The sequence below is a fragment of the Malaclemys terrapin genome, chromosome 3 (genome assembly GCF_027887155.1).
Source record: "Malaclemys terrapin pileata isolate rMalTer1 chromosome 3, rMalTer1.hap1, whole genome shotgun sequence".
In the NCBI taxonomy this organism is placed as follows: Eukaryota; Metazoa; Chordata; order Testudines; family Emydidae; genus Malaclemys; species Malaclemys terrapin.
The window spans coordinates 63,667,298-63,687,042 of NC_071507.1; the positions used below are offsets into that span (position 1 = coordinate 63,667,298).

Here is a 19,745-nt window from a genome sequence, read left to right on the forward strand (position 1 = left end):
ATAAAATCCAGCAGGGCAGAGCCCCCTCGCATCTGAACTCAACCTAGCACCTCCTGCACGGGCACTAGAGAACTAGGCAGAGTGGTTAGCTGAAAAGGCTCAGACTGGAGCTGGCTTCAAACCCTGGTAGAACAATGAACCTGCAACTGGCTGTGGCATGGAGAGCTCACCCTTTCCCCGCTCCAGCACTGCAGAGAGCCCTCAGTGCACGGGAGTGAGCACACATAAAGCTAGGAGAGCCACGAGGAGGCAGCAGTGCTCCAAAGTGCCTGACTGGCTTGGCTGGGTGCCAGCTCAGCTCCCAGCCTCCGGGGCCTGTGATGGTGATGTCTGCCTGATGAAGGGCACTAGTTTCTGGCCCTGCAGCACTGGAGGAAGGCTTTGGGGGAGGGATGGGAAGGAGGGCCAAGCAGCTCAGTGAGTTGTGGGACATAGGGACCCATTCCTATGTGGTGGGATCCTGTCAGAGGCCCAGACTGGGCAAGCTGGTGCTGGGAAGAGGCCCATTGCGCACCTGGTAGGAAAGGCCGCACTATGGCAGCATCAGCTCATTAGCATTCTCCCAGCTCTGCTCTCTTCACTGCCATGCAGCTGCGTTTTTATACACACCCAGACTGATCCAGGCCCTGGGTCAGAGCCACCTTCCTAGGCTCCCACAGCACGCTAGCAGCACCACAGCAGTCTGGGTCTTCTACATGGCCACACATGTACCACTTGTCACACCCCAGCCTCTTCACTGCACTGGACAGTGATGCTCTCGCCCTTCCTTAGAGGTTGAGGTTCTCCTGTATGCAGCACAGCGAAGCAACTGGGGCCCACCATTCTGCAACCCCCTCCATCTTCCCCCCCCCCCTCCTGAGATCTACCATTCAGCTGGAGAGAAGGAAGAGGTCACCCCAGTGAATTGGGTGTTGAGGGAACCCAAGCACCTTGTAAAGGTATTCGGGGTCCTAAAACTGCAGAGCAGTGCCTAGTTGGGGTCGGTGGGAGTTAGCTGCTTTGGAAAATGCCACTCGCAACATCTTTAGCACCTTTGAAGCTTAGCCTTCCTGTGCCTCAGTTCCCCACGTGTGACACGGGGCTACGATCAGTGCCCTACCTCACAGCGGTGTGGGAGGCTCAATACAGCAAGGACTGTGAGGTGCTCAGAATACTATGGTAATGGGAGGGGGGCATCGAAATAGCTCAGATAAATAGAATAATGGGGCCCCAGCAAAAGCCCACACACAGCTGACAAAGGGAGGCTCAGGGCAGCCCTGGAGAAGCGGGAAGGGTGTGAGCATCAGCAACTATCTTTCTCCAGAGGGAGCTGGGGGAAAACAGGGCTTTCTACAAGGAGGGGATAGGGATTATAACCAGAGGCAGGCTCCATGAAGGAGCCAGTGGGGCCAGGGAAGCAGAGAGCTGGCAGTGGCTCACAGTAGCTGACTGTGCTTGGCTCCTCACTACCAAAGCTTGGGCTGTGATGTGCCCATTTCCCATTCAGAGCCCCCCGCTGCTGTTATGTGATGAGGATGCACCTATTGATTGCAGATCAGCGTGCACTCCTCCCCACTCACTTGGGGAGAGGGAGGGAAGCTGCTGAGCCACTAGGCAGCCGCTTAGAATATTTCCCTCACTGCCCAGGCAAAGACCATTGCATGAAGTGGCGAGCAGCATCACTGCAGAGGGGGCAGGTTTCTGAGAGGGAGGGTGGCTAGGAGAGGCAGGATTTGCACAGTAGCGAATGCACTGTGCACCTAGTCCCCACTGCAGCCAACCAAGCTGAACTAGCCAGTGGCAGAGCAGAAGCAGGAACACAGATTCATAGATTATAGGACTGGAAGGGACCTCGAGAGGTCATCGAGTCCAGTCCCCTGCCCGCATGGCAGGACCAAATACTGCCTAGACCATCCCTAATAGACATTTATCTAACCTACTCTTAAATATCTCCAGAGACGGAGATTCCACAACCTCCCTAGGCAATTTGTTCCAGTGTTTAACCACCCTGACAGTTAGGAACTTTTTCCTAATGTCCAACCTAGACCTCCCTTGCTGCAGTTTAAGATGCCTAGGTTCTATCCACACTAGGAGAAAGGATGGGATTATTGTATGATTTGTGTTCTCTTCCATGGGGGAAGACTGCCACAGCTCCTCCAGGAACTAACACAAGTTGGTGGGGATTCAGGCAAATCAGGCAGGTTGTACCCCCCCCCCCCCCAGAGAGGCATCACCTGCTGCAGAGGCTTGCAAATACTAGTTAAAACTGGAGTCTCCACATACCCGACAAAGAAGGGCTTTTGGATACATAGCTTGAATTTACACTGAGTCAGGATCTTCTTCCTGATCCAGCAAAGGGACAGGCCCTTCGGTCCAAGAGGGGCCCCCAACCCTCGTGGAAGGGTCGGAAGGGCTGACACCTCTCAGAGTCAGGGTGAGTGCTCATAAGCTTTTAGCATGGGTGTAGGTTTTTATTTTTTTAATGTTTTCTCTGTAATGCTTTCACCTTAAGAACGTGCTTTCTTACCAAGAGCGGTTTGGTAACGCACAACTGCTGGCTAGTACACTGTTCATAGCCTCTGGAGAGACAGCAAACTGCAGACACTGGCCTTCGAGGCAGCCTGGCTTGCTGGGGATATCACAGCGCAGGCAGGGAACTGCACAGCCTGGGACAAACCCCAGCCAGGAAGGCAGGAAACACGGGTCTCCATGTGAGAGAGGTGATGGCTGAGAAGCCGGGAGCCTGGGGGGGGTCCCTTAGATGACCACAGACTTAAATTCCATAATATCTGCAAAGCTCCTCCTGTGGAAGGTGCAAGAGATGGGCTTCACTCCCTCTCACGTTAGACAGGGCCCACATGCTTCTGTTCCTCTTCTCCCCCTCAGTACTAAACCCACAGTAAGAGTCTCCCCCAATTTCCCCCACAGGAGCAGGACTGGCAGTCGTAAGTCATCCACCTCCAGGCTAGGCCCAGGGGCAGTGCCTTGACAAGGCAGCTCCATTGCCCAAAGACTAAACCCCAGCTCTGCATCTCATCTCCCAGGCTGTGAGGGAGGGGGTTGGGTCCCTTGTTAGAACCCTGCTGGGGAGGCAGGGCTGTGGGGGACTTGGCACGGAGCATGCACCCTGTGGAGAAGGCTCCAGCCAGTGCCTGCCCAGCAGGATACACACAGTGGGCCAAGTGCCCCTTGCACCTTGTTGGAGCCAGGCAGGGGGGAGATTGTGTTTCAGGGCTAGAATTAGGCTGGAGGATTAAAGGGCAGCAGGAGCAGCTGCTCCCAGGAGCACCAATAAAATAAATAATTATAGGGACAAAGGGAGCAGGAACCACAACTAAAAAGGGGGGAAAAGGAGGAGAGCCCATCAGGGAGGCAGCACTGGATCAGCTCAAGCTACCACATGGAGAGGCAGGCAAACAAGTCTTCCTCTGCTTGGCCATCAGGTCTTGGCCAGGGAGCTCCTAAGGTACTCTAGAGTGAACCTCACTGTGTGAGCTCAGCGTCCCCTTTATCCCTCAGCCTTGAACAGCCTTTTCCTGTGGGGTTCATAGCATCACCAGCACCAAATATTCAAAAATCACAAGTCAGCCCCCCCCAAAGTTATGGGACTGGCATAAAAATCAACAATAATTAAATTTAAACAGTGGGTTCTTTCTCTTTGCCGTTTGCTTTCTGAGCCTTTAGGTGCCCGTGGGTCATATTTGCCAGATTTTCTCCACAACCACAGCGTTAGAAAGACACCTCTTTTAAATGAAAGCTGCCAGTCTCACCTAATCACATGGCTCCAGGAGCTGGGGCTTTAAGAAAAATCACCAAGCAGCACAGAGTTGGCAACAGAGTTTGGTGCATGTGGGATAGTTAGAAAAGGTGCCAGACTGAGCCCTGGAATTACAGCACAGGTACAACCAGCCCCAACAAGGTCCAGAGGTGTTCAGTGCCGCTTTCTCCCATGAGCCCTACGCCTCTCTCCTGAGTCTCGGGGACTCAATGCAAGGAAGGTTTTGGTTAAATGATGCTGGCCTTTGAGGCAAGCGCATCTACATTTTCAAAATATGAAACCACAACACTTAAAGCAGCTAGTTTAGCTTCACAGAATAGTCATGCAAAAGGCAAAAGTACCCTTTAAACAAAAGTGTGCTCCTGTTGATACTGCCAGCTTCTAAGTCAATGACATGCGAACATTGCTGGGAGTGAGAATTCTTCCAGAAACTTAATGAGCCGAATGAGCCTGAACACCTGGCAACATTCACTATGAGTAAGGGAGCAGCTCCCATGGCATCTGTGCTCATCTGACTTCTCTTCAGTCCAACACTGCTCACCACTCTAAACTCTCCTTCCCCGTCCCTGTTGAGCACCGAGTAGATGCTCTGTGCAACGAGACATCTTGAACATTGTGTAGTTAAAGCGCAGACATGTACTGAATGGTGAAAGGAAGAACTGGGACGTCATCTGAAAAGACAGGCCATATGCTCAATTTATCCCTGACGAGCCAGCAGGTGGCACACAGGACCCTGCACACCTCTGGGACAGCAGCGTGCCATAAGAGGGCCCCCGGCCACCAGGATTTACCTGCTCTTGGCTCCCACCCAGCACCCCACAGCCACAGCTTACTTTTAAAATAGTTTATTTCTGGTTTTAAAATATACATCAGTTTGAAAATCTCAGAAAAAACATGTTAGTTGCAGATGAACAGGCTGGAGTTGGGACACTGAAAAGTGGGGGCCCCCCATGAGCCAGTATTGCCAGACACAAGAAGGAGGGCAAAGGCCTGATGCCCCATGGACGCAGCCTCAGAGCAGGTTGCTCCTTCTCTCCTGGCTGCCCAACGTTCCCCTCACCATTTCTCTTGTGGGCTCTGCTGCTGCTTCCTGGTCACACTCCAAAGGAAATGGCTCCTCAGGGCCTGGACGGGGCCTATGGGCATTCCCTTGCCCTTGCTTCTAGCCTGACGTGATGAAAGGCAAAAGGGAGATTAGCTTTTGCCTTACAGGGACCAGCACACCAACTGCTTCTACAATCAGGTGGTTTCCATTTTGGTCTGAACTGCTCAGGACAGCCAATTGCAGGGCAACCAGGGACCTTTGGGTTGAGCCAGGAGGGGAAGCACCTCTCGCGGAGAGATGGAGGTGATCAGACCCACCTATACTAACTAGCTCAAGGACCAGACACAGCCCAGGCCAGCCTCCGCCAGCCGCATGCTCCCAGCACCTTGCAGCACAAGACACAAGTGAGGCCACCACGCAGCCCAGGAGGCTTGGAGTCAAGCTGTGCTGACAAGGTACAGGAGCCCGATCAACAGGAGAGGCCCTGTGGCTGGGGCATGAAGATGGGGTGGGAGGAAGCAGCAGCTTGGACCTCAGCACTGCAAGGAGGCTACAGGAGAGAGAGGAGCTGGGCTGGGCAGAGCCCCCCCCCCACACACACAAAGGATTAGTACCTTGCAGGTTGAGGAGAGGCTCCCACCATTAGCACCAATTTGTTAGGGCAGCTGTGCTGAAATACTGAGTTCCGCCCCAGCTCCACGCTGAGCTGAGTGGCCAGGAACAAGGCAAGTGCACAGGCAGCCACTGTGACCAGATTGCCCAAACCTATCCACACAGGAAGCAGCCACAGGCTGGGCCAAGACACAAGGAGAGGGAACAGCTCCTTTCACACAGGGCCATCCCTAGCCATTTGGGTGCCCTACGCAGCCTCCCCACCCCCACTCCGCCCCCGCAGGGGGGCTGTGTGGGGCCCAAGGACTCCTCCCCCCCCCCCAGGGTCTGGGAGGCAGGAGCTGAGGGAGGGCACTTTAGGGGACCCCACAGGCCCAGAGTGGCCCAGGGGATTAGCGGGGGGGGGGCTGGGAGCAGCCCGCTCCGCTTCCCCTGCCCAGGCGCTGTCACTTGGGGGAAGGGATCCCCCACTCACCGGCAGCAGCGGGAAGTGGAGCAGCCCAGGCCCAGCCTGCTCTACTCCGCCAGCTCCCAGCTTCCCAGCGCCGGTGAGTCCGGGGAGGGGGAAAGAGAACCTTTCCCTAACTCCTCACACACACACCCCAGCAACACGGCTGGGGCCGGGGCAAGGGAAGCAGAGCGGGCCGCATCACTCCGCTTCCCGCCACCGGTAAGTGTGGGGACGATCCTTTCCCCAACCTCCCCGCACTCACTGGCGGCAGGAAGTGGAGCAATGCAGCTGGGAGCTGACGGAGTAGAGCAGGCTGGGGCCGGGTTGCTCCGCTTCCCGCCGCTGCCAGTGAGTGCAGGGTCGCTGAGGGAAGAGGTGGAATGGGGTTGGGTCAGAGGTGGGGCGGAGGGAGTTGTCCGGGGCCATACCCCCCTAGGGACGGCCCTGCCCCTTGCAGTGGGCGCAGCCCATGGGGGGGCCGGCCGGGAGTAGGGCTGGTCGCCAGGGCTGGTGCTGCCACGCGTATGCGGCATGCAGCTGCCTAGGGCACCATGAAATTTGGGGCAATTAGGTGCCCCAAATTTCATGGTGCCCTACGCAGCTGTGTATGCTGCATATGCCTAAGGACAGCCCTGCTTTCACATGCCCTGCAGCCTCCAGGCTGTGGCTGAGAGCAAAGTTTTGGCCCTGGCTGCCACCAGCCACAACTGGAGGGGCTTAGGGAGGGACGCTGCCCCAGGGCAGCATCTCTTGCTGGGAGTTTGAATGGGAGCTTTCTTCCTGCAGAGAGAGGCTGCACCCTCCATACATAGCAAAGCACAGAGCAGCAGCTCGCTCTCACTGAAGGAGGACACCACAGCTCCAGCTTCAAACCCACCACAGCCAAGGGAAGGGGGTCCCCCCGCCCAAGGGAGCAGCATAGGGACCATGCCAGTGTGCTGGGTTACACCTTCGGGGTGGAGAGGTAAAAATCCAGATAGGCAAGGACAGGTTAGGAAACTCATAACTAGACACTGAGGCTCTATCTCCCAAATAAAATATCTACACTCCCGACTTCTCCCCTTCCCTGCCCCAGGGACACTGAGCACATAAACACTGAAAAGGAAAATCATCCCAACACTGAACACAAGGAAAATCAAACACACAACTCCAGCCCCACCAGTGGAGAGGCCTTGGAAGGGCACCAGAGCCAGCCCGGGACCCAGCCAGAGGAAGGGGTGCACATGCACTGGGGCCTCTCCAAAGGGCCACTGCTGAGCCATGAGGTACCGTGTCTGCAGCGATAAGCCCTGCTCCTCAGGGGGTCTCTCTCTCTCTCACCCCAGAGCCCTTGCTGGGGCCCTGCCCAGAGGCAGCTTGTTATGATCTTTCATGTATTGCTTTCCTGGGGTAAAATCCTGCCCTGGAGTCCATATGGCTCTGCTGGAGTAGAAAGGCCAGGATGGAAAGGGGGAGCCGGTGGCTCCTAGGGCAGGACCTCACCCCAGACCTCTGGGCAGACAATGGATTGGCTGTCAGCTGCTTTGTTCATTTATGCAGGAAGAGAAAAACAAAACATTTTAAAAGCAAAAGGCCTGGAAAGAAGAAAAATGAGAGGAAGACCCGGGAGCAGAGAATCAGCACCAGTCAAACACGAGCCAGGCCAGTGCAACAGCACCCAGGGATGGGGAGAGACAAACACAATCCAACCCCCTGCACAGAAACCACTGCCATGGGAACTCTGCAGGCCAGCCTCGCTGAGCAACTGCCGGGGGCAGCTCTGGCCCAGTCCCACGGCAGAGGGAACTGGGGCTCTCCCAGGGCATTGCCTCTGCATGAGCCACGTGTTGGGCCAGGCCCACGAGCTAAGCAGCAGGGCTCTGCAGAGGAAGCTTTAAGGGAGAGCCAGCCACAACTGCCAGCTGGTTTCCACAGAGATCAACATGGCAGCAGGGGGGAACAAAAAATAGCAAAACAACTCAATGCTCCTGACCCACAGCAGGGGGCCAGGCGGCAAGGAGCACCCACCCCCCAGGGCAGCCCTCATGCCCCACTCAGCCTGCAGGGGGTCACGGGGGTCAGACAAGACCAGGGCAAAGAGTTTCTACTTGTTGGCACAAGTTGAAAGATAGGAACAGAGCAGCCATCGGCACCAGCACAAGTGCGCCCAGGGCCATGGGCATCAGCCTGAAAATGAGAGCATGGGCACCAGGGCAAGGTTGTGAGCATGAGAGTGTGAGGGCAGGCCCAGGCCCCAGGGTGAGTAAGGGCATGGGCCCCAGGGTGGGGCTGTAAGATTGAGTGTGAGGGCAGGCACCAGATGAGTGGTGAGCACAGGCATGGGCATGCATGCCAGGCCGAGCGAGGCCTCAAGTGTGTGTTCTGGTGTGGTGGGTGCGGAACGCCGGCAAGATCCTGGCGCCTCAGGATATCAAAACCAGAATAAATACAAGGTGGGAGCGGAGCCTGCAGCCCCCTGGGGCATGTGTGGTGCCGGGGACACCAACCCTGTGAGTGCTGAGGCAGTTACAGCACTGCCCTAGGGTGCTGCTTCCTGCCGAGCCTCAGTTGAGCAGGTTGCCTTGCTCCTGGGCCTGTGTCAGGCTGTCCTTGCGATGGAGATGGTGGACACCCATCCTCTTGGGGCTGCGGTGTGGCCGCCCTGAGGGAGGTTTGCTCCGGCATTCACCACTCTCCTCCAGGGCTCCCCCTGGGCTGCTCTCCTTGCTTGCTTGCAGCAGCATTTCCCTTTCCTCAGCCGGGCTCCCAGGTGAGCCCAGGTCCACATAGTCCTTGTGCTTCTCTGGCGGGGGACTGCTGGGCTCAGCGGTGCCCCCGCCACTGCCCTGGAGCAGCTTCCGGGCTTCATCCTGGGAGAAGTCCATGCCGTAGTCGGAGGAGAAATGGCTCCTGCGGGCTCGGGACTCAGTGCTGTCTGTGTCCACGCTCGAGTCCCGGCTCACGGTCCAGCTGCAGCTCTGCGCAGACTCCTCGCCGTCCGAGTAGGCTGAGGCCGCCCTGCCCAGCTCCTGCATGGAGCGGCTGAATCGCTTCTGGAGCTCCGGGGCCATGTCATGGCTGAAGGAGGTGCGGCTCACCAGCACCTGCTCTGAAGTGGGGGGCGCCTTGTCCACAAACATCCGCTGCCAGTTGGCCAGGAGGTCCTCCTCCGAGCTGGCCGAGCTGGCGAAGGCGCTGGGGATCTGGGGTGGGCTGCTGAAAGGGCTGCTCTGCGAGGAGCCGTGTGCCCGAGCCGCCTTGGGAGATGGCTGGTAGGAGCAGCTGGAGGCTGAGTGGCGGCCCTCTGAGACAGGGCTGTTAGGGAGCGTCCGGTGCCGGTCGCTGCTCTCGTCCTCGCCCTGCACCAGGCTCAGGGAGATGGCCTGTCGCGTGGCATAGGTGCAGTTGGGCAGCGGGCTGTTCTTTGGGATCCTCACCTTGTCCTCAGAGAACTCAATCACCTTACGCCCTGGGTACATGGGGTGGGGAGGGGAGGGCGTGGGGTAGGGGCTCAGCTTCTCGAAGGCAGGCACCTCCTCTGACAGGCTCTCCACACTGCTCTGTGGCTTGCAGCCCCCGTTCTGCTGCTTCCCCACTTCCCCTCTCTCCTTCCCAGGCAGCCCTGGGCTGGGACAGGCGTCCAGCAGAGCTCCACTCATGTCCACGTGCACAAAGACATCCTCAGCCATGGGACAGCTGCCGCTGCTGGACTTGGCAGAGTTCAGGACCAGTGACTCTGGCTTCTCCAGGACTCTGGCAATAACTGAGGTGGGCACAACGTCAGATGGGGCCAGGGTATGTGCAGCCTCCTGCCCAGGGCCTGGGGACTCTTGGGTGCTGTGCAGGTGTTTATTGACCATGTCCTGCAGCTCGTAGGGAAGCTAGGGAGAAAGCGAGAGGGCATTAAGCAGAGGCTGAAACAGCCCCTCAGGGCCTCAGCAGAGCCCGGAGAGGCTGGGACAGAGCCACAAGCAGCACTTGGGAGACTGCAATATGCTGCCTGGTCCACCCAGCCCTAGCAAACACCCCACACTTGCCTACCCCCTAACATACTCATCTGCTCCCCACCACCTGGGCATGGCCCAGCCAATGACATACATGCTGCCCTCCCCACCCTCAAAACAGGCCTGCCCCACAGGAGTTAGCAGAGCTTTCCCAGCTCTAACTTCTGGCTGCAGGATGCTGCTGCTCTCAGAGCACATGGGAGCCTGCCCCAAGCCTGACCAATGGGCCCCATTTGGGAGAGGGAGCAAGGGAAGACTGCTCACGGGCTTCAGCCCTATAGCTTAAAGAGTGGAGAGGAGGCCTAGCTGGTGTGTGCTAAGCAAAGGGGCTATTGATCAGTGGAAAATCAGCTGGTGGTTGCGTAGAAGTGACTGAACAGCCCCCACTGGCAGAATCTGCAGCTCCCAGGGAGTGCACAGTAATTACAGCCTCACTGCCTTGGCAGCCAGCCCTGGGATCAGTATCGATGACTGTCCTAGCACTTGCTGACTCCCCCGCCTGGTCCAGCTGCCTCACTGAGGCATCAGCAGCTGGGACAGAGCCTTGGTGATCCTCACCCCTCACTGAGGGTTTAGCTGCTGGTTCAGAGCTCTCAACACCAGAATAGTAACACTCAGGGCATGCCAAACATTTCACTGCACCCTGGGGGCAGCCCCCTTAAGTCCAGGGTAAACTGGCTGCAGGACTGGGGTGAGCACGGACCTGCCACTGCCAGCCAGGCAAGCAGGTCGATTCCACCCTGCCTGTTAAATACCATGCTGCCCTTTGACTGGCCACACAAGCACCACAGTGGAAGATTAGAGTTGGGCTTTGTGGACCCCCTCTTGAAATTCCCAGGGCCCCGAGCCATGGCACAGGCTGCTGCAAGAGGGATCCTGCGGTCAGACAGGTGGGGCCAGGGCACACAGAGTGGGAACAGTGGGTGCGAGGCAGAAGGTCCCTGCACAGCTGCATTTTGCGTCCAGTGGCATCCGAGTGTGGCCGAGTCCTCTGACGGGCAGAATTCAAAGCTCCTGTGAGGTGAGACAGCTGGGAGAGGTGACAGTTTCCCCAGCAGTAACTGATACAGTGATCTCAGGAGCGCTAATTTGAGACATGCTTGGGGGACGACGACGACGACACACCAGTCACGTGCTCACTCACAAAAGACACGCACGAGGGTTGGATGTGCAGGGCGCTGGAAGGGCTCTCTAAGAGGCTGGGGTGCAAGGAGCCCACGTGACGAGGCTTTATGGAGAGGTGGTGAGAATCCTGGGGCTAGATCCCATTCCGGAGGAACAAGAAATGCCAATACAAACATGGGCTCCTCCCTCACCCACGGGGACAGGACATTCCCAGCCTAGTGCTGCACCCAAAGCCTTGCCCTCCCTCATGCCCTGCCTGCCGACAGATCTGTGAGCCCCCAGGGGTGGTGAGCATACCCGAACCTGGCACGGGTAGCCGCGTCAGTGAGCCAGACCAACTGCATCCTGGTTCATCTGGCCCCTCAGTAGGCAGGACGGGCCTTGCACATGGCCAAGTGCGAAGGGGGAGAAGACAAAAGGGTCAGCGAGAGGCCTGCTCCTCTGCCAGCTGCCTTCAGGCACCTGACAGGCTATCGGATTCAAGGCTATTGTGCTGTAGACCACACTCCCTCCCTTGGAAAGGCAGCTCAAGGCTCTTTTTATAACAGTCCCCAACTGAGACGTGAAATGGAGCCAGCCTGAAAGAGGAGCAGGCAGAGGCCGTGCACAGAGAGCTGGGAGCTCCTTACACCTTTGCCTGATGCTCAGGGGAGGGAGGGGTCACTGGGACACAAGGCCGATTCCCCTCCCCCACCTGCAGAGGAGAGTGACCAGGCATGGAGTAAGGGCTGGGCACAGAGCAGCTGTGAGCCCCTCCACCACCCTGCAGCAGAGCTGCTACTCACATCAGCAAACTTGTGGTTCCTGAAGTGGGACTTATTGCACTTGAGCAGCTGCACTGCGAGGTTACAGTCCTGCCGATAGCGCTCCTGCCAAGAGAACGCACGGGGATGGGGGTCACACTGGCCTCACCTCGTGTGTGTACACACACACACACACACAGGCCCCAGCTCCAGCCCGAGCAGACACCTCACTCACATGGGGAAGGGGAGGTCAGCCATCCCACACCATGGGGCTTCCACCACTCCCCTGGGGAGGCTCCTTCGCAGGCCAGTACCTCTCTTGGCCACTCGGCTGACATGCTCCTCTCCATTTCAGCCCCTCAATTAGCTTCTCCCCCTCGTTGGGCCCGACACCCTTCAAATATCTGAAGGTCTGTACCCCTCCCCCACCACCTGGTGCTGTCAGCCAAACTGGAGAGTTCAGTGCCTAAACTCCTGCCAGCATTAACAAGGTGCCCAGAATCAAGTGCAAGATCCCAGGCGCTGTGGTAACCAAAGCTGCATGGAGGGACCATCCCTCTCCCAGCTCTGGGCTGCTCAGCCTTTAGTTTTGCAGCCCAAACTCAGGTGGGCCTTTTTCGCTGCCAATTCACACGGCAAGCTCAGATTGCATTTGCTCTCCGCTCAGCTTCTAGGACGCAAGTCAAAGGTCATGCTGCTATTTCCTGCTTCACCTTTCTATTATTTATCTGTCCTCACTGGCGCCCTCGGCTCCCCACAATTTCAGCCATGATTAAGACTACAATTATGTCACGGAGGTCACGGAATCTGTGACTGCCATTGACCTCTGTGACATTTTCTGCCCTGGGGTTGGAGCTCCCAGCCTTGGTGGGTGGGCGGCGGTACCCCGCACAGCTGTCCAGCCGCGGCAGGCAGCGGGGACTCCCCACAGCTGAAGCCAGTGGCTGGGGGACCCTGCAGCTACCAGCCCCAGGGGCAGGGGGACCCTGCACTGCAGCAGTGGGTACTGGACCCACCTACCCCTTGTGTCAGGGATATTTTTAGTGAAAGTCAGGACAGGTCACAGGCTGCCGTGAATTTTTATTTCCCATGACCTGTCCATGACTTTTACTAAAAATATCTGTGAGAAAAAACCTTAGCCTTGGCCATGATGAATGTCAGCCATGTGCTGCTTGCCCCTCCCCATTCATTAGTAAGGAAGTTATAGACCAGACCTTACATGATCAGCCATGAAAATTCTACCACTCATTTCCCCACGTTGAGCAGACAGGCTGTGGACTGGACACTTACATTGAGCTCCTCAAGTTTATTGATGGTAGTTTTGGCATCTAGCAGCTTGTTAGTGAGCTCCACAATCTCCCAGTCCAGGGTCTTCCGGTCCATCTCAGCCTTTTTTATCTGCGGCACAGGAACACAAGGCGTAAATCCCACCGGAACAGGCTGGCCTGGCCTCTCGCCCCACCTAGCCCCCTGCATAGCACACAAATGCGTTCAGCTTGGAATTAAAACCTTCCAGACAGACAGGTAACAGCCTCAGCTCTTCACAGAGGGAGGGTCTCTGACAGCACATGAAGCCAGCCACCCTATGCTGGCTGCTCAGAATTCTTGCCATGTTTGTTAGTTACTGAAGTGAGGTGAGTTTGATCCTTCGCAGCCCAGCTGCTCTTCCTACCCTTCCTGCAGCGGTAGCATGCAGAGACTGAACTCCCTCTCAGCTTTAGAGTCACAAGTGGACCACACTGGCACCGGGGAAGAAGCTTGCACTGGTGCTTCTCTGGAGATACACAAAGGATTCAATCCCTCCCAATCCAACACCTTTCACCAGCAGCATAGATCACTGGGTTTGTGACAGCCAATCCTCTCCACCATGGCAACAGGAAGCTGTTGCTCAGAGAGGCATGGGAGTCAAGGATAGATACAGCAGAAGTTGACTCAGCATCAAGAAGACTCTGGGGCTTGCCCTGGTGTGAAAGGACCTGTCTGTGCAGTTTCATCTTGGTTAATTCTGTTCCCAAAGGGGAACATTTCCTCACTGGACTTCTAATGGGTCCTGCTCAGGGGAAATAGACATGAAAGCTAATAGCAGTGAGGGGGCAACAGCTCAGAGCTCCCGATCCAGCTCCTCTACCTGTCCCAAGTCCTCAGGGCCACAGAAGCCCCAGAATCTGCTCTCAGCCTGTGACTAACAGGGCCCATTTGTGGACCAGTGGTGGTAGCAGGGCCCAGTGCGACAGGCGGTGACACATGCAGGAACGGGGCATTTCCGAAACATGGATTGACTTTTTGGCAATTGCATAAATAATATTAACCCCGAAAGCTCCTAGTGCCAAGGGCGAGAACCGACCCTGCATTCTCTATTATGGGCAGGTGAATGATGATGACTAGAACAAACGTCTGTTTACTTACAGTACGGGTAGGCCAAATGGGTTCACAACCGCCCACACCCATAACACAAGTGTTGGAACCTGTGGGCACTATGCTTCCTAGCAGGCAATGCTCCATTTGGATCAGAAGCAAATGCTCACATTTGGCTGGAGCACTGCGTGCTAGGACCAGTCGTCTCTGCGGACAGCTGTTTTGTTCAGTAGAGGTGGAGCCCTTGGCTGGACGAGGTTTGGGGCCCCTCAGTCGAGGATGGTGCAAGTGGGCAAAGTAATGTGTGACTGACAATGAAAATGACAGGCTGAGACATGTGAAGAGGAGAAAGAAAAAAAAACACACAAACGAAAAGACGCAACTGCAAAAATCCAGCTTTGGCTGAGAGAGGCCTGAGAGGTGAGTGCGCCCAGAGTGTGCCAGCGGCAGCATGGGGAGGAGAGAGAGAGGGAGGGAGAGAGAGAAAAGAAACAGCCATGAGTGTTATGAATGCACACAATACACACACATGCTGGCTCCGCTCCAACAGCCCCAGTCCCCCGGGAGTCTCCAGGGAGCAACACATCCCTGGCACCTTTCAAAGAGGTTGGTGCAACATGACAATTACATTGTGGGGAAACCAAGCTCCAGTGCATGATAAAGTGGGGACTCAGCAAAGTACCCAGTTCAGGACAACAGGCTAGGCCTGGGGAGGATCTTGGCCAGAACCTCCCCCATGAGCTGCTGCAATGCCTGCCCTGTAAGCCAGGGTCCCTTCCCTCCGGCCCAACACACAGAATTCCCCCACTTCCTCTCCCCAGAGGCTCAGCAGGTCAGTTACCAAGGTATGCAGCTTCTCCTCCAGGTCCTGATTGGTTCTCTGTGAAGCAGTGTAGCTGTTCTGTAACCTAAACAGAGGCACGAATGTCCAAGTGAAAACGAATCCAGGCCATCAACTCAAGTCCTCTTGATAGCCTGGAAGGCGAGAGCTGCCTCACACACACCAGGAAAGACTGCTTGCTACAGAGCATACCGACATGTTAACTCTTTGCCCCGATTCTCTCTCTCTCTCGGAGGCTGTGATCCCCTTCAGCTCTCGAGCTAGACTGGGTCAGTATTTGGATGGGACACCCCCAAGGAAAAAGCAGGCTGTTGCAGGAAGTGGTGTGGGCACTCTATAGCACTGGGCTCAAATGTGGTGGTAGGGAGTGCTGTTCTAACTAAGGTGCTGCCTTTCAGGTGAGACATAAAACAGAGAACCCAGCCAACTACAGCCACTGATTGCCCTTTGCATTTGTCAGGGTATTAACCCCGGCTAAATTCCAGCTCAGACAATTTCATTCTCCCTCTGTACTATTCAAACAGAAAGAATTCTCCATTTCCTGCCTTAAACTGCTGGGTAGCATTGCTGTGCTCCTCCCCAGAGTTGGTTACAATGGGTGCTGAGCTTTATCTGTAACTCTCCTTATCTCCCCATACCGCATGCCTCAGGTTAACACAACACAGGCTCCGCCTTCACCAGCCAGCCGAGTCCCTAGACAGAGGTACCCTGTCTCCCCGCAGCAACATCCTCCCCTCTGGTGTTTGCCATACCTGCGGAATTTGTCCTTGAATTTCTCCAGCTCTTCGCGGTTCTGGCCCAGTTCCAGCTCCAGGTAGTCCTGGCCGGACTCCAGCTCCCTTTCCATCGCCTCCATCTTGTTAGTGACGTAGGCCAGCCGCCGGCGCAGCTCCTCGTTCTCATGCTGCAGCAGCCTGAGGCACACAGAGCAACAATGCTCCACTCAGTAAGCGATGGGGGCTGCCGGCCTCAGTGCAGACACCAGCATCTAAGCTCACTTCAGGGCCCTGAGAAGCAGAGACCCCATATAGACACTGATGATGCTTCCAGGTGGTTCTGGTGGCACCATCCAAACAGGTGCTAATGGCCCCCATCCCCTTTCCAGCTTAGCTGTTGGGGAGCACACGGGCATTTCACACACAGACCTCCCCTGTGAATGGAAGGGATTCTTTAGGCTCAGATCTCATCCCTCCTCTCACACCCACAACGGGACATCATGGTGTCTGAAAAGTGGCTGTGTGCATACACTGCCCATGGAGGACTCAGTTGCTCCTCTGGACTCTCAACTATTGTTCCATGCCCCAGGACAAGGACTTTGGGAGGAGGCTCTGCAGGTCAAGAATATGGGGCATTGGCAGAACTGGGGGGAGCAGAAGTGGACTAGTGGGGGATGCTGAAGAGGACAGGAGTGAGATGCACGGACGGAGTTTGGGGGCAGTTGCAGAGCCCCTCCTACCCTAGGTTGCTGTTGCTCATGCCGTGGGTTTTATCTTTATGAGCTGTCAGTGCCTGTAGCAACAAACTAAACTGGCAGGAGGGTCAAATGCAGCGAGAGACGTGTCTGCGCAGCTGAGGAGATGAGAAATTCAAGCCCTTGCTTCCTGGCAGCACAGGTTGCTCTCTACTCTTGGAACAGGGGCAGAGAAGCGTACAGCAGCCCCGCTATCCATGTCACCAGCTCCCTCTCAGGTTACAGCATTTGGATAAAGTCCACTAGCCAAATGGGCTGTACAGCTTCGGTGTCCCTCCCTGGAAAATGAAACCCACTCAATAATTTATCCCAGCCCATACTGCAGGAGTTAGACATGAAAGAGGCATCGCAAATCCCCAGCCCCAACCATAACTCTAACCCTAACCATACACTAGAGCAGGAGTCCCTGCAATTGCTGGGCCAGCAAGTGCAGCTGGTGTGGGGAGCTCGGGCTGTGGAGGGAGGCATGGGCAGCATACACGATATGGGGAGATGCCGTGGCAGCCTCCAGCAGGCCCCATTATAACACTAAGTGCTGTGTTCCCTTCAAACAAAGAGACACTCACTCAAAGGGCTGTGTGAGAGACACTCACTCCTACATGTGTGCTTTCACTGTGCTCAACTGTTCAGAGAAACCTAGAAAATACAGCCTCTCTCTAGCTGCGTCAGTTTGTTCTTCACTTGGGATTTTGAGGGGAGTGAGATCCACAGAGCTGCCTCCTGCTAGTTTCTGACTGTGCAGCAAGTTTTCATTCACAGTCAGCAGTGGGAGCTCTCACACTACAGTGGGTCACACTGAAATGGTAGTGCTTTGAGTTTTTCTCCCTTTGATGGTGAAGAATAGATGTTTCGAATCAGGTGTGTTTGCCCCACCACCTCAAACTGTAACAGCATTAAAGGAATCCTGAGATGGGTCTCCTAAAGGCATCCCGTCTGCACAGCAGCTCTGCAACTGTCCTTTCAGGGAATGCAGAGAACCACAGCGAAACTTGGCAAGTGGGAGCAGAACAGAGAGACACCTGCCCCAGTCTCTCCAAACAGGCCTAGCTTCTCAACAGAAGGGAAACCCATCATGCAGATTCAAAGGGCTAAGCAATATGGAGGAAGCTGGATAATGGGAGGTGGGAATCAGCACACACATAGCTGCAGTGAGATTGGAGCATGAGAAGGGAACAGGACACTTACTTCATCCTTTCTGCATCTGTCAAGGGCTCCTGTGGTGAGAAGAAAACAGCTGTCAGAACCTCTCAAAAAAAGATGTCAGGCTCAAGCAAGTACCAAAGGGCAAGATATTGAGAGGTGAACTCCTCCCACCTCCCCGACAGCTCTGGGCAGGCCATGTCATGCATAGCTAGCAAAACTGAACTCTACATGCACTGCTCAGACACTGCTTCTCAAACTAGTCAATATCAAGACAGACCACATGGTTTATTTCAGGGTCAGTAGCAGTCTAGGTTAAACCAGAGACTTTCACAGACAGCCTGCAACTTCTTTCCTGCTGTGCTACAAGTTCAGGGACCCTGCAGTCATCACCCCACAGCTGCTGCCTCAACCTTCAGCAGCTCCACAATGTCTGGGTGATGAGGATGGGAGTCTCATGGACCTGCATACACAAACCTATGAACCCTTCACTGTGGTGGTAGTGGTAGCACCCCTGGAGATAATGAAATAACTGCTCTAAGTGGCTGAGGAACTGGGAAGCACCTTTTCCATTTGCTTTACCCAGGTAAGCCCAGATGAGGGTTCCTCTGTGCTCAACTTGGAACAAGGCTCCTGGGTAAACGTGGACACAAAAACAACAGGCAACATGCTGAAGGCCAAACAGCCCGACAGAAGGGCCTACAGTGCTGGGAGCAAGTCACCTGCACCTCTCCAGCAGGCACCCCACACCAGAGCTCCTGCACATAGGCAGGGACAGGGGAGTGGGTAGGAGCAGCTTAGCCTTCCCATTCGGTGCATTTGATGTGCTATCCAGGTGACAGAGGCTGCCTCTCAACATGCCTCACTTGTGGCTGGGAGGAGAATTCCATCTTCAGAGCCAGTTTGTGCTAGAAGGAATGGCCCTTTCTGGGAAGAGGAGGCTAACCCAAGAAGCTGGAGATTTCTCTTTGGAAATCCCAGATTGTTCTCAATGACTTGAAGGAGCAGCTTTGGGACATACTGGATGGAGCCCTGGAGCCTTAGCTAAGCAAAGCACTCAGATCCCCAAAGACGACACTGCGCTTCAAAAGGTGCATATTAAGAGACATACAAGGTTCACGCATGGGACCCTGCCACAGAGATTTCCTTGGAAGAGATTCAGTGCTAGCAATAACATGGTATAGAAGCCAACCCAATCATGGCCCTAATGCACAGTGGGGCCATTTCCTGCTCCCAACAGCCTAGAGTGCACTGCACTGGCCCACCCTGTACAGGGTGGCCCCACAGCTCTAGCTGCACTACACATGCTATGTCCCCAGCACTAACTGCACTGCATCAGCCTGACTGTATACAGCTTGATACTGTCCCAGTCCCAAGTGCACTGTATTAACTCATACCATACTCGGCATCACCACCCTGCAACTGCCTCACCTCTGAGGACTCCAGCTGATACTAGGCAATCAGGTGCACAAGTATCAGGCCAGGAGATGGGTGATTCCGGTTTAAATGAGTCGATGTCCTAGGAGCCCACTGGGTGGATGGAAGGGGAGGGGTTGGCAGCTCTTCCAGACAAGGACTCTACCTCAATAGACAAGGGACTTCTCACATAAACATGGGTCTGATTTACCAGCGTATCCAGCCATGTGGGGCACATATCTTAAAGCACTAGGAGGTTTCAAAGGCCCCCATAGGGCACTAGACCATCCCGCTGTGTCCAGCTCTGCACACTGTATGGTGACCAGATGTCCCGATTTTATAGGGACAGTCCCAATATTTGGGTCTCTCTCTTACATAGGCTCCTATTACCCCCTACCCCCATCCCGATTTTTCACACTTGCTATCTGGTCACCTTGCACACTGGTACCCTGCAGTCTGCTAGGCAGATTCTAAACCCCGGAAGGTAGACAAGCCTGCAATGGGGAAAGAGGCACCAGCTGCTGCTTTTATGGCTAACAACTCCAAGGGACAGCTGTTCCCTTCTCCCCTTTGAACAGAGACACTCCACCTGAGTCACAGCTGGGAGCAACACAACCAAGGAGCAGGATCTGCCACCAAACAGGCTAGCGGGGAGGCTGGAGGTTCAAGAGGCATTCGCACCATATGTGTGTGTGGAGCACAGATGGGCTAGGTCTGGAGAGTCACGCGGGTGATGCTCTGTCCCCACTGAGGTCTCAGAATTTTGCTCTTGGGGACCCCTAACAGCCAGTTCAAGAGGAGCCTCC

General features: G+C 55.5%; 1 protein-coding gene across 6 annotated transcripts in view; it reads right to left on the reverse strand.

Annotated features, from left to right (window-relative positions):
* Positions 1-5,974: 5,974 nt before the first annotated feature.
* The window catches only part of TJAP1 (tight junction associated protein 1), a 48,145-nt gene continuing 34,374 nt past the window's right edge, over positions 5,975-19,745 (reverse strand). For 5 of the 6 annotated variants that reach the window (XM_054022987.1, XM_054022988.1, XM_054022986.1 and 2 more), the window contains 7 exons: positions 17,569-17,597; positions 15,665-15,826; positions 14,913-14,979; positions 14,455-14,484; positions 13,007-13,114; positions 11,759-11,842; positions 5,975-9,725 (listed from right to left, as the gene is read on the reverse strand). In XM_054022987.1, coding sequence (XP_053878962.1) covers positions 8,409-9,725; positions 11,759-11,842; positions 13,007-13,114; positions 14,455-14,484; positions 14,913-14,979; positions 15,665-15,826; positions 17,569-17,597 — 1,797 coding nt within the window. In that variant the 3' untranslated portion in view covers positions 5,975-8,408. The remainder of the gene's footprint in view (positions 9,726-11,758; positions 11,843-13,006; positions 13,115-14,454; positions 14,485-14,912; positions 14,980-15,664; positions 15,827-17,568; positions 17,598-19,745) is intronic. The other variant, XM_054022990.1, reaches the window with a different exon arrangement.